The sequence below is a fragment of the Prunus dulcis genome, chromosome 2, assembly GCF_902201215.1.
Source record: "Prunus dulcis chromosome 2, ALMONDv2, whole genome shotgun sequence".
NCBI lineage: Eukaryota > Viridiplantae > Streptophyta > Magnoliopsida > Rosales > Rosaceae > Prunus > Prunus dulcis.
Genome location: NC_047651.1, coordinates 17,539,227 through 17,553,494, shown reverse-complemented (window position 1 = coordinate 17,553,494; position 14,268 = coordinate 17,539,227). Strand labels below are relative to the sequence as shown.

General features: G+C 37.4%; 2 protein-coding genes across 2 annotated transcripts; both read left to right on the top strand.

The window, feature by feature from the left end:
- Positions 1-455: 455 nt before the first annotated feature.
- On the top strand, positions 456-4,200 carry LOC117618543 (origin of replication complex subunit 5). The gene is made up of 5 exons (XM_034348149.1): positions 456-699; positions 1,109-1,953; positions 2,040-2,453; positions 3,036-3,348; positions 3,455-4,200. Exons 2-5 carry the CDS (start codon positions 1,118-1,120, stop codon positions 3,500-3,502), a joined length of 1,611 nt encoding a protein of 536 aa, XP_034204040.1. The 5' UTR covers positions 456-699; positions 1,109-1,117; the 3' UTR covers positions 3,503-4,200.
- Positions 4,201-10,950: 6,750 nt separating this feature from the next.
- LOC117619807 (cytochrome P450 86A8-like) lies at positions 10,951-13,945 on the top strand. The gene has a single exon (XM_034349845.1). The coding sequence runs from the start codon at positions 11,761-11,763 to the stop codon at positions 13,405-13,407; it is 1,647 nt and encodes a 548-aa protein (XP_034205736.1). The 5' UTR covers positions 10,951-11,760; the 3' UTR covers positions 13,408-13,945.
- The last annotated feature ends 323 nt before the right edge of the window (positions 13,946-14,268 follow it).

Genomic DNA, 14,268 nt, shown 5'->3' with positions numbered 1-14,268 from the left:
GATGGACAAATATATAAATCTGGTATAAGTTTGATGACCATCTGAGTAATTTATCCACACAAAAAAGAGCTGAAGGACGATTTAAATGAAAATTTTAGTTGGTGGACCAAAATAATACTAAAGCAATAGTTGGGGAGCCATTGAGATCAATAACCCTTTTAAAAGAGGATGCTCACCTAAAAATACGGTTTTGTCCCTCGATTTCACGAAATAATACACAGACTTTAATGGATAGATCATCTTTGTACAAAATAAAAAGTTTAAGGACGTTTCAAATGAAAATTTTAGTTTGTGGACTAAAATGATACTGGAGCAATAGTTGGAGGACCATTTAGGTCATTAACCCCTTTTTTTTCCTTCAAAACACTCCAAATGAAACGACATCGTTTCATTTATAAAACACTGCAACCCAAACGACGTCGTTTCATTCCAATAAACCTGAAAAAAAACACACGCGAGTCGTCTTCCTCGCGAAGTCGCCTTCCTCGCAGGGTCGCAGCCAATTTGCAGACTCGCAAAATTTCTTCCGGTTCAGAAGTGTCCAGATCTGGCTCGCCTTGCTCCGCCTTGCTCCTCCTCGCTCCTCCTGGCCACGCCTTGCAACGCCTCCTTACGCCTTCCCGGCGCTAAACGTGCAACTCGCGAAACAGCCGACCGCCTCGGGCGATTTCCTGCCGCCTCGCTCCGACGCGCGCGAAGGCATGCCTTTAAAAACACTGATTTCTATATGATTAGATATTAATGTATTTACATATATACTAGATTTTTATACGTTTAGGGGCAACATTTGAGGAGAGTGAGTTATAATGCTCGTTGAGAGGGGCTATTTTCATTTTATAAATTTTATTTCCTGTTTTGATTAATTTTCTGTATTGAATTGATATCTAACCTTGGATGTCATTTCCTTGTTTTATTTTGATGTTTGCAATTTTTTGTGTGCAATTTCCCTGCAACTTTGTGTTTGATTTGCTGATTCAATACTTCTTCATTTTGAATCCACTTTTTGTTGTTGGTTTGCATTGTAATTCCTAGGTGCTATTGTTTGTCTTAAATGTTGTCTCTACTCAAATTCGTATCTTTAATGTTACTGTTTTTCTTTTTCTGCCAGAATTCAGACATGGGTAAAGAGGAAAGCCCAAAAACCACAAGGAGAACAACCAGATCCTCCGCTGCAGATACCCCTTCAAAGAATGTAGTTGAAGAAACTAATGCAAGTAGTTCTCAGCCGCCAACTCTCAGTGACCTTGTGCTTGGAGAAGAAAGAGAATCCTTTAGCTTGGATGATCTGTTGTCTAGTTTTCCTGGTAGACGTAATCAGATCCAGGAGCTTCTACAACTTTTGGGTCCACGGAACTCTCCCATGCTTCCTATCTTTGTATATGGAGGCACTTCTACCGGGAAAACTAGTATGGTACTGGAGACATTTAGGCATCTTAAACGTCCTTTTGTTTATTCAAGCTGCCTTAGCTGTTATAATCCCCGAATCTTGTTCGAGTCTGTTTTGAATCAACTGTTTCTTCACCGAAAGAATGCAGTAAATGGTTATTCAAGTGCAAAGCGCTGTGAAAGCCCATCTGATTTTGTTAATTTTCTTCGCGAAGCCTTGGTTAGCGTTCTTGCTAATCTTGAGGGAAACTCGGGGAAATTAAGCTCCAAAAGGTCCGGAAAGGCTAATGGAAATATGATCTACTTGATATTTGACAATTTGGAGCGTGTCAGAGGATGGGAAAAAGGTTCTACCATATTGCCTTTACTATTTAATCTCTATGACATTCTGAAAATGCCTGAGGTCGCTCTTATCTTTATTAGCAGTGCCTCACCGGATACATATTACTCAAGTATGGGTTATGTGGAGCCTATCCCTATATATCTTCCTGATTATACTCAAGATGATCTTCAGCAAATCTTCTTGAGAAACCAAGCAAACAAAAAGCTTTATGCCTCTTTTCTCAGGTAAGAATAGTAGTTAGTCTTTTTTCTCTGCACTCATGTTTTGCCTTTTGTGTTTATATTGATGAATTCCCTTTTCTTTCTGTTAGTGTCGTGCTAAGGCCTTTCTGTAGAATTACCAGACGGGTGGATGAATTGTCTCCTGCCTTTTCACTATTATTCACAAAATATTGTGAGCCTGTAACCAATCTGGGTGTTGTTCCCAATAAAGAGTTGAACCAAAGGCTGTTTCATTATTTTCGGCCCCATGTTGCTCCTTCACTGAATGAGATATTTAAGGTTTCATCTCATCCATCCACTGAAGTTGAAGTTAGGGAGACAAAAGGAAAGGGCACCACAAGGAAATTTGGAGATTGCGAGGATGATCAATTAGATTTCCATATGCCTACTTCTGCCAAGTATCTCCTTATTTCAGCATTCCTTGCTTCAAGAAACCCGGCTACCCTTGATGCATCATTGTTCGATTCCACAGGAGGTTCTAATAGTCGCAAACGAAGGAGGAAGTAAGTGTATATCAAGAATAATTCTTGTTTAATTCTTGTTTTAATGTAGTTTATACTCTATAGGTTTAGTTGGCGAAATTCGGGCTATGATCCAGCACTGAAGTGGGATACAAACTCTAGCTTTGTATTCCATGCTCTCATAAAAGTTAATACCGCATTAATATTGTCAATATAAGATCTGAAATTCCAAATTCCCGCAGGAAACCAAGCTAAAACTGAAGTATTTTCTTAAGAATGAAGATAACTATATGTCCAAACACCTGCTTCTGTTTTACCTTCACCTCACTATATTAATAACGAATACTTGAGTTGCTCTTTCTATTATGTTGTTTGGAACGACCTGTAATCAAAATTTCTGACATCAATTACCAATACTGTTTTACTGCACTTTCGCACTGGAGTGTTGGGAAATTCTTAAGATTCTCTTTACAAATTGTCTTCAAACAAAATCTCTGAAAGATCTTATTAAGATTTGCCAATTGACTACCTTTGCACCTTTTGCTTTTCTTTCACTTGTTGGTATGCTGCAATGCACCACTTATAAACACTGATTTCCTCTTAATAATGTTTCTTCATGACTAGGGCCTCCGAGAAGTCAATGGAACAGAAGGAAACTGCAGAACAGGAATTACTTCTGAATCCTGGAACATTTCCAATGGAGAGGTTATTAGCCATATTTCAGTGTATTACATCTGTAGGGGAAGGTTCTCTTGATGAGGAGGAAGAAGGATATGATGGGTTAGGCATTCGAAATGGGAATGGTGGGCTCATGTCTGATGTTCTCTTACAACTGTCCAGTCTCTGCAGTGCTAATTTTATTGTCACTGGTGGAAGCTGCCCACTAGAGGGCTCAACTCGATATCGATCTACAGTGAGTGAAGATATGGTTCTGAAGGTAACCTTACACTTTTCTCTAATTGAAATTATACTAAAATTTTATGTCGTGTGAGATTAAGGAATTCTTTTGGAAATATAACATCTTGTTTATACACGGATTACAGGTAGCAAGGAGCATTAAGTTTCCTCTCTCAAAGTATATATACAGATAGTTTGCTTTTTTGGTGAGGTATTTGTGATATGGTTGCCCATTCATTCTCAAGGATGAAGAAAATTCTCAAGCAGGGTCAGATTGCCTCTGGTTTTCAACTAACATAGCCTCTACCATGTTAAACCATTACTCCAAATTCTCTGATCCTCATATTTGTTGAGCAACTTCAAATGACTGGTATTGAGTGGATACAACTGATTGTTGCGGTTTTGTGATAGATGGGGATTGCACCATTAAAGGAGCTGGATAAGAAAAATGTCTTCAGTACTCTAGCAATTTGAACAGTTTCTGGAAGTTTCTGACAGTATCTTGGTGTCAAGTTTCTGCAGGCCTGCTATCTAACAATTGTAGTTAACCAGAGACCTTAACCAAACCTTGTCAATAGTCTAGTAAGTCCCAGGGCAAAGAAATGCCAGTGGTAACTATTCTTTTTTTAGATACTCTCAAGTAAATGCCGTTTATTATGCAGTGTACGCGTCTATCGCAATTCGGGAATCGTTTATTGAGTTTTGCTTCCTTTTTGCTAAGTTACGCCTGAATTGATTCTCTCTTTAGGTTTGGTTAGATGTATTGTAAGTGCTATTTGCAGAGAAGGGCAGAAACGAACTGGGGTAAACCTCACTCTGTTATATCACATGGCTGCATTACATAAAATAGTTGTTGGGGGCAATTTCTCACAGCTGCAAGAGATGCCCATCACAGAACAGTGTATGGTTGCTGTATGCAAGGTGACTCACTGGCTCTCCAAACTAGTCTGTGCTGTTCAATCTTGAGATTATTTTATCTGCAATTTTGATTTGTTGAATATGACAGCAATGTGGTGGGAGGACTTGCCAATGTCTCAGCTGGCCTGAAATCCCATCTTAAATGCAATTTAGAGCAATGACTCGTTTGATGCCATATGACCTCTTTTTTTGTGGATAATTGCTATATGTGGTTGAAATGGTAGAAATGTGTGAGACTCAGAACGTTGACTTTAGTTTTTATGGGGTCCCCAGAGGGCTATACTTAATGGTCCAGCATGGGAGTTGGATCATCCACATGTATATTTCTTGGTCATCAATGGACAGTTGGAGACCTAATTTTATTTGGGTTTTGAACATTTTGCTTCATGATGCAATATGTGGAATTGATAGGAGCCGCCTGATCTGCATCTGTAAACTACCAACTATGAGAGGTTTGGCAAGTCCCAGGATTTGATATCACAAAGAATAGAGATCTTGATTAGATGCTGAGGTGCTATTGTCGTTTAATTTCGTAGCTACCCAACCTATATCATGTTGGACTTAATTTGTTTCCTTTTTTGGTTGAACTACTTAATTTTAACCTAGTAGGTGCCAAAATCTCCATCTAAACAAATGGGGAACTATAGGCTTTCTTGTGGAATGTCTCAATCCAAGCCATTCACTCCAAAATTTCTGTTATTGTAAACCGTTTGTATTTATATATAAAATTGGGGATGTTATTAGTTCAACAAATAAAAGCTTTGTCAGATGTGGATTAGATGGGTTTCGGATGAGATGGGTCTTTGAAGTAGTTTTTTATATATTTGATATAGTGATAGCAAAACAAACTTGTCTGCAATGTTTGTTTTTGGGGTAATGCTCTGTTTTCCTTAATTAGCATGATGATTGTGATGTGATACAGCCTCTAGAAAAAAGAAAACAAAGAGGTTCGCATCAAATAAGTTTGGGATCCAAAATTTGATCATTCACACTGTTCTTATTTTTTCCACTTATACGAATGCACGAACTTGAATTAATTCTCACAAACACCCTTAAATGATAATAGCATTTACCTGTACATCTAAGATTTTGCTTTCGCTTCCTCGGGCAATATCGTTTGTATCCAAAAAGGAAAAAACACAGCTTCTTATAGCAATTAGAATGAGTCAACTCAAGATTTGGAATTTGCTACAAGTTCTGCATGCAGTCATGTGACAGATTATCTTATGGGTCATAGGGTTAATTCTATACATATAAAGAATGTGACTGAATGGTAATGTTCATAGTGATTGCATGCATCCAATTATGTAATTTCTTTACAAGCTGTCGGTGAGAAAAAACATTATCCTCATGATTTTTCTCATGCAATGTGCACCATGAGGTGATGAGAGAGAAAAAAATATATATATATATCAATAGAATGTAATTTTGTCTTCTTCTCTAGTCCAAAGGATACCAATAAAAAGATCCACCTTCGCTTAATTTACTCGTTTGAGTGTTAATTATGCCATTCATTTAAAAATTAGTTCTCAAAAAAGTCGTACAATAATTACCAATGTACATTAGGCGTGGTACATATAATTTTGAGGATTTTACTAATAAATTCATGTTAGCATAATGTAAAATTTTAACACACTAAGAACCAATTAGAAAATAACAAGTGGTTAGTTTTGGGTTTTTCTATCCAAATAGACTTTATATGAGTTTTTGTATAATATGTTTTCCTCCTTGTTTGTTTCTCTCTACTTCTCTTTTTTCTCTCTTTCGTCTGGTGGCTGTAGCATATTGTAGATTTCTTTGTTGAATTTTACAATTGTGTTCGAGTTGTCGGCTTTCACGGCCACATCCTTCTTTAGCTCAAGGAGTAGTTTTTCTTTCTTAGAATTCCTTCATTTGATTTATTGTGTAATGAGCCTTGATTTTGGCTTTAGCCCAAGTGTCCTTTGTTTTTTCCTACTTATATTTATTTTGTTTTTCTTCTGTTTCAGATCCATGTTGATGGTGTCAATGCTCTTTTGATTGCAAGTTTCTGGTACTGCCGATGTTTTGTTGATGTGCATATTGAAGGGATGTATAGATTTCCTATTTTTTCTTCTCTTTTTTTTTTTTTTCCCTTGAATTGTTTAGGCGCGAAATTTTTTTTAAAGATCACGCATTTGTTATTTGGGTTTTTCTTAGCTGCAAAAGACTCATAATTATGCTCTATGTTCAAAGTCCATGGTGCAACCACAATTAGGCTGACTGTGTTGTCTATAAGAGTTTCAGTGCTATAGGACCCGAAAGAAAAATTCGTGTCAGACAATATAAAGTACAAAAAACAATATTTGTGCTTGTATTTTGACAAGTTACTTTAGTCATTTTATCAATTGATTAGACATATGTAAATTATGCTCAATGCCATATATTTTATTTTAAAAAAATATTACAACCCAGATGCTCACGCGCCTAGGCTGGATTCTACTCTCTTTTTTAACACCCTAAATGCAAACATGCTTGTGCCAAAAAAAAAAAAATGCAAACATGAAAAGAAAACTTGGGTTATTGCCAGTATAATATTTTGGTGCATAATAACCTGTCATAGAAATATAAACTTTAAAACCCCAATTGGGATACATGCTTACCAACTTTTGGTCTCAACAAATGGGCCCTCCTAAACTCAATCAATGCGTTCACTGAGCTTTCCACCCATTTAAATAGAATTGACACTACTACGAGATTGAAGTAGTTCTTTCTAATGTTATTTTTCTTTTCTTTTTTCTTGTAGATTTTTTTATTAAATTCCGACCTGTCTGTTACGATTTACGTCAATAAATTAGTCTATTTTTTTTAGTATAACCAGACTCAATCGGATGAACTAGTCCTGTTTATAGCTCCCACTTTTGTAGAACGTCGGTATGTTGAACCAAATTAATCAACTCCACAAGACCTTAAAAAAAAAAAAAAAATACGGATTTTAGTGATATGGACAAAATTGATGTGTGAATTAACATGAAGAATGATCCATAACACAAAAAAGATAAACAAGTATAACTCATAGTTTTGTAAACGTCACAAATGTTCGTGATAACCTTTCTTTTGTTTTTTCCAACTCAACGTATGCATCTTTGAATTTGAGGAATTGTGGGTTGTTAAACGCAAGGTGAAGTTATAAATTTTTATAGGAATGGACTTGTTACGTAGGTAAAGATCTAAATAAAATTTCATTCATTTTCTGAAAGGAGAAAGCTTGAAACTTGAAATATTTGTGATATGGGTAACTAGAGAAATGTATGGATAAGATAGAATAATTTTTGCTTGCTAATTTTTGTGAAATGAGGTATTAATGCTTGGAATTAATATTAAGTTTATTTTTTTGCCAAACCTTGCAATAGGCTAGAGCCTACCCTTTTCCGACAGCAACTTGCATCAATGTACCTCCATAGTGAATCTCAAGAGTAAGCTTGTCAAGATATGCCAGAACAAACAGGTTAAAGCAAAAGATTCTCAACAGCAAAACAGGCAAAGCAAAACCAGACATGTACAGACAAAAGAAACTTCTCTCAATCACTAGAAGATTCTTGCTTCTAATTTCACTTTTGCAAATCAGCTTTACCGCACAATTTCCCTCTCAATTTCTCAGAAAAAAGCATAGAAATGGGTCTGATGGTGTTGACGACGTTGGCATGCATGGGGTTGGTTTTTTTTTTTTTTTTTTTTTTCCTTTCAAGAAAAAGCTTACCCAACAATGGAGAAAGAAAGTACGTTTATGTCCATATAACCCTCGATTGTGAATCATGACGACCGGTTGCATTCTTTTTCTTTTTCTCTGGGCTTAAACATTTTATTCAAATCAAAAATGACCGGTTGCATTCTTTTTCTTTTTCTCTGGGCTTAAACATTTTATTCAAATCAAAATGATATAAGAGTGAGATTGTATACCATTTCGATTTGAATATTTGGGTTTCAGCACCATTTTCATTTGTGCTCTTATTAGCTACAAAAGACACAAATATTTATGCTCTATGTTCAAAGGTCATGGTGCAACCACTATTAGGCTGATGGTGTTGTCTATAGGAGTTTCCATTACTATAGGACACGAAAGAAAAATTCGTGTGCGACAATATAAAGCACGAAAAATAGTATTTGTGCTTGTATTCCGACAAATTACCTCAGTGACTTTATCAATTGATTAGACATATGTACAGACACAATTATCACCAGTTCACATCCTCTTGAGGACAATGTTGTCGTCTCCGGTGGTTTTGAGGATCTGGAAGATGTGGTTGTCCACCACCACCAGCAAATATCACCAGTTCACATCTTAAACACAAATCAATGACACAAAGCCCAACTTTAGCTGAAACCCAAAAAATATTTGATGATTAGTTGCTCACAACAACATGAACCATATGAAATTATGTGTCTTTATGTGCGTGTGAGCAAATTATCATGCTCATCAAAAAACTGCAGCAAACCATAAACCCGGAAATATTTATAATAAAGAAAGAAAGAAAGTTTAGAAAAGGTAACAACTTTACTGGACTTGACTCCAACCTTTAGGTGGTGAAGAGAGAATAGAAGGGGAGGGTTAGATATTTTCCAGGGGTTGGAAAAGATCCGTGTGTTTTTTTAAACTATTATAAAATAATAATAATAAAATATAAGTATTTTTCCCTCTCTCTTTATTTTTCTTTAATAAATTGGAAGAGAAAAGGTACACTACATGAAAATAATTGTGCACAAATGTAGTTTTGTGTTATAAGGTGTTACGTATGTCAGATAAAGACACAACTATTTAGTCTACACAAATAAATAATTTTATCTTTTATGAACAACTTGTTAGATGATACTTATTATTTACATTCAATTGACATTTGACACAATTCTTCGTGTCCAGCATAAATTTGTGTTTTACGTAAATTAATTTAGCATAATTATTTGTGTTTTATGCAAGAAGAGGATGAATAAAATTTATTTGTGCTCAATGTTAAAGATGAGGGCACCATACATGTATTTGTGCTCTTAAGTTCATGGCTTTTGCTCAATTTTGTAGTAGTGTTGGGTTTTGAATAGCCAAACTCTGAATGGGGATTAATCCCACTCTTCAGGTGTAGGGACACCTTGTGATATTTACCAAACAAAAAAAAAAAAGTATTGGCTGTTTCAGTGCTATCTTTGTACACTCTTATGGTTATTTTTTTTAATAAAGCATCTATTCCAAAACAAAAACAAAAAATAATTTTTGAATAAATATCTGAATAATTTTTTAACGTAGCATGATCCAACACCAAATGACATAACTCACTAACACGAATTATAAATGAATTGATAACAAACTTATTTAATCGGAATTCTGCGAAAAATATTATGTTTTCGTTTTCTTTCCCATTTGTTGATTCTCCTAGAGTCAAATTGGTTTTTTGTTTCCCTTCATTAAATTTGCTGCGATCTAGGTTTATTTTAAAAATGATATGAACGATGATTAATCAAAACATAACAGGTTCCTAATCTTAAATTTAAGATCGAGCTCGATTAATAAATAAGTCGGACAAGAAAACCTAAAGCTTTTTATGTTTTTTTTCTTGTCAAAGAAAACCTAAAGTTAACTAGCCTAACAATGATAGGATCCACCCAAACATATGTAATATTATCCAGGTAGTTACATAAATTGGATTGGCTTACCTTAGCACTAATATAGAAATTAGAATGAATGAAACTTATATAATTTCATCCAATAATAATGATAATTACATTATTATAGAATGAATGAAGCTTGTCAGATGCACATGATGTGTTTAATTTGATGACACCGATAGAGATGGTGCTTAGCCAAGCACACCTAAACCGTGGAATGGTTCAACAATTGTTAGGCACTCTCACGAACTCATTTCCATCATCACATGGGATCTCACGTAGGGGCTTATTCACAATCACGTTCTCATTCATGGATGTTATAAATTCATTCGTTAGCGTTATGTCTTCTTATTAGACTTTATGTATTTATCGAATAAATACTTACGTTGCTAGAATGTGACGAGAATTAACAGTTTAGATTCACAGTTTGACGAGATAGCCTCATTCCAAATTTGTCAAAGCTCTTCAATTTCAATGCCAGGTTTCATACGAATCCTGATGAAGCGTCTGCAGCCTGCCAATGTGCAAAAATTTAGGCAATACCAGCATTCAGGTGAACAGTATATATATAGATAGATATTGTATATGGGGTTTTGACTTTTTTCATGTTACAGGCAGAGAGGCGCGCATTTTTTGATAATTTCATTGATTATAATGCATTAAAAGTGAGAGGGTCAAACCTGTGAAGAATCCCAGAATTGTTTTTACTAGCTAAGAAAAAAGAGTCACACAAGCAAAGCAAAGAGAAGCAAAAAGGGTCTTGAATTGTGGGTGGGTTGCTCACCCAACCCTAACCAAAAAGAACCACATGAAGAACCCAATTTTCATTTAATTTTAATACTTAAAGGTATAACTTATAAAGAAAGAAAGAAAGAAAAAGGGAAAAAGGGGAAGGGGGCTTATTAGGGTTAAGATAATGATCATAAACAACCCACAATTGATCCAATTAAAACAGACACTGTGTATGTGTGTATGTGGGTGACCCATTTTTCTTTCTTTTTTTTTCCAATATAATTATCATTGTTTTTTATTTGTGTTTTTTTCTTTTTGGGGTTTCTCTACTTGCTTTATATATAGTTCCTCAACTAATCTCATTAAATTTCCTCTTCATTCAATGCTCTTGAATTAAATCGCCTCTTCCATTTCCAGTAAAATTAGGTGTAAGAGTTGCAGCTGAGAGAGAGAGAGAGAGAGAGAGAGAGAGAGCAGATCATCTTAATTTGCTAGAGCCAGTGGTTTTTGTGGAAAAAGAGCTCTAGAAAGGGAGAGAGAGAAAGAGGTTTCGGGCAAGCTTTAAAAAGTTCAACGACCTCTGAAGACATTTATGGCGCCTGCTCTGCTGCTGTGAAGCTTAATTTTAGTGAGAGAAAACAAAAAAAGAAACAGAGCGACAGACAGAGAGAGATAGAGAGCAATTTCAAGGACCAGTCTGGCCTTAATAATTGCTTCTCAATACAATTCTCACCTATAAATCCCTCTCTCAATTAACACTCCACTCCACTTCATATCAGTCACTCCTCCATCTCTCTGCTTCATCAATTATTTACTCCTCTCTTGTTCTTCTACTTGAGAAGCACCACCTTACAGTTAACCTTCCATATTTTTCAGATCCAGTAAAGCTCTCTCCTTTTCTCAATCAATCCCTCAAACATCTCATATGCATGAAAAACTGGGTTTTCCTTCTTTTCATCTATTTCTCACATTTCAGACCCATATTCCTATGACGTACGTTTTATAGTAACTTGGTCTTTACAAGAAAAGTACTTTCCCAGAAAACATTTTCTCGGGAAAATACTTTCCAGGAAAAACAGGTTTCGGGTTTGCTTGCTGGTAGCTGGCTCAGTGAGATTGAGTGTGGTTGTTGCATTGCATTCTTTTTGGGTTTTAGGCGATTTGGTCAATACGTGGCAAACAAGTAAGCATGGAGATTGGTACGGCCTTGCTGGTTTTGACGGCCATCACAGCTTATTTACTTTGGTTCACCTTCATCTCACGGTCCCTGAAGGGTCCAGGTGTCTGGCCCTTATTGGGAAGCCTCCCGGGCCTCATAGAAAATTCCGACCGCTTGCACGACTGGATCTGCGACAACCTACGCGCCTGCGGCGGCACGTATCAAACATGCATCTGCGCCATCCCCTTCCTCGCCCGAAAGCAGGGCCTCGTGACCGTCACGTGCGACCCGAAGAATCTGGAGCATATACTGAAAACCCGGTTCGACAATTACCCCAAGGGCCCCACTTGGCAATCCGTGTTTCATGATCTTTTGGGCGAAGGCATCTTCAACTCAGATGGCGACACGTGGCTGTTTCAGAGGAAGACGGCCGCACTGGAATTCACAACCCGGACGCTCCGCCAAGCCATGGCTCGGTGGGTCAGCCGATCCATCAAGCTGAGGTTCTGCCCAATTCTTCAATCGGCTGAGCTTGAATCCAAGCCGGTTGATCTTCAAGACTTGTTGCTTCGGCTCACTTTCGACAACATATGCGGCTTGACTTTCGGGAAGGACCCGAAGACTTGCGCACCGGGGTTCCCGGACAACGGCTTCGCCTCGGCTTTCGACCGAGCCACCGAAGCCTCGCTACAGCGTTTTATTTTGCCCGAAGTGCTGTGGAAGCTGAAGAAGTGGCTCGGGCTTGGAATGGAAGTCACGCTGAGCCGAAGCCTTGTGCACATTGAGGAGTATTTATCCGATGTGATTGCTTCCCGTAAGCTCGAGTTGCTGAATCAGCAGAAGGATGGAAACCCACATGATGATCTGTTGTCAAGGTTTATGAAGAAAAAGGAGAACTATTCAGATACTTTTCTCCAACACGTGGCACTCAATTTCATCCTAGCTGGACGTGACACGTCATCAGTTGCGCTGAGCTGGTTCTTTTGGTTGGTCACTCTGAACCCAATAATCGAAGAGAAAATCTTGCACGAAATCTGCACCGTTCTGATCGAGACACGTGGTGATGACGTGGTGAGTTGGTTGGAGGAGCCTTTGGAGTTTGAGGAAATTGACCGATTGATATACTTGAAGGCAGCATTGTCCGAAAGCCTTAGGTTGTACCCTTCCGTGCCTGAGGACTCAAAACATGCTGTGCGCGATGACATTTTGCCCGACGGGACATTCGTGCCTGCCGGATCATCGGTGACCTACTCAATATACGCGACGGGGCGGATGAAGTCCACATGGGGGGATGATTGCCTAGAGTTTCGACCAGAGAGGTGGTTATCTTTAGACGGTAAGAGGTTCATAATGCATGACTCAAATAAATATTTAGCATTCAATGCTGGTCCAAGAATATGTCTAGGGAAGGACTTGGCATACTTGCAAATGAAGTCAGTAGTAGCGTCGGTGTTGCTTCGGCACCGGCTGACGCTGGTGCCGGGCCACAAGGTGGAGCAGAAGATGTCATTGACATTGTTCATGAAGCATGGACTCATGGTGAATGTGCACCCTAGGGAATTAGGGGCAATTGTGGCAAGGGCAAAGAAGGACATGGAGGCAAAGTTGCAAGGGCAAGAGTGTGTTGGGGTTAAATGTCACGGCGTTAATGGCGAAGCGGTAGTTGGGGTGGCTTAAGAGGATGGGGGTTTTAATTTTGGGTGTTGAGGGTAGGCTGTGTTGTGAATGTGGTGTTATTTATGGAGTGGTGGAACCCATGAAGATGAAGACTCAGAGCATAGATGGGGGAATTGGAAAGCAAAGATCATGTGGTTCAATTAAATGTTTTGTAAATGTTTTGGGTCACAAGCAGCAAATTGGTCTTTTCCACTACACAAGGGGGTACACTCTCTCTCACAAATACATCAGCTTAGAGAGAGAGAGAGAGAGAGAGAGAATCTAGCTTCCCCTTGTAGGCAAAAAACAAAAATAAACATTAAAAAAAAAAAAAAACCTAAAAAAAACAAAGAAAGAAAAGGAGCTTGCAAAATTTTATTTTACATTAAGATTCTTTATGTTCTTGTATGTTCAAATTTCATAATTTTACATTTATCCATATTTATTACCATTCATTTGGAAAAGATTTTGTGCCAGGTTCATCTCAACCTTGTAGCTTTCTCTGCTTCTTGCTTCATGGATTTTGCCCAATATAATGTCATTACCTTTTTTTTTATCTTTTTTTTTTTTTTCCCCCCTCTTGCTTCATAAAAATTTCTGCAAGTTCAGAGGGGTGGGGTGGGGTGGGGATTAGTCTTATCTCCAATGGAGATAATGCATGGGTTGTAAACAGGTTTTTATTGTCAGAAGATGATGGATGGAAATGCCTAGTCCTACTTATATTGCATAACAGAATTTTATTCTTCATTCTTTGTTTCTTTCTGATAATTAATATTTGAGTTATTAGGAAAACAATTATAACTAGAATCTACATCACCTGAGCTACACATCAAATCTGTATACTACTACTACACAAATCTAAAGTTTGAAAGAAAATCTGAT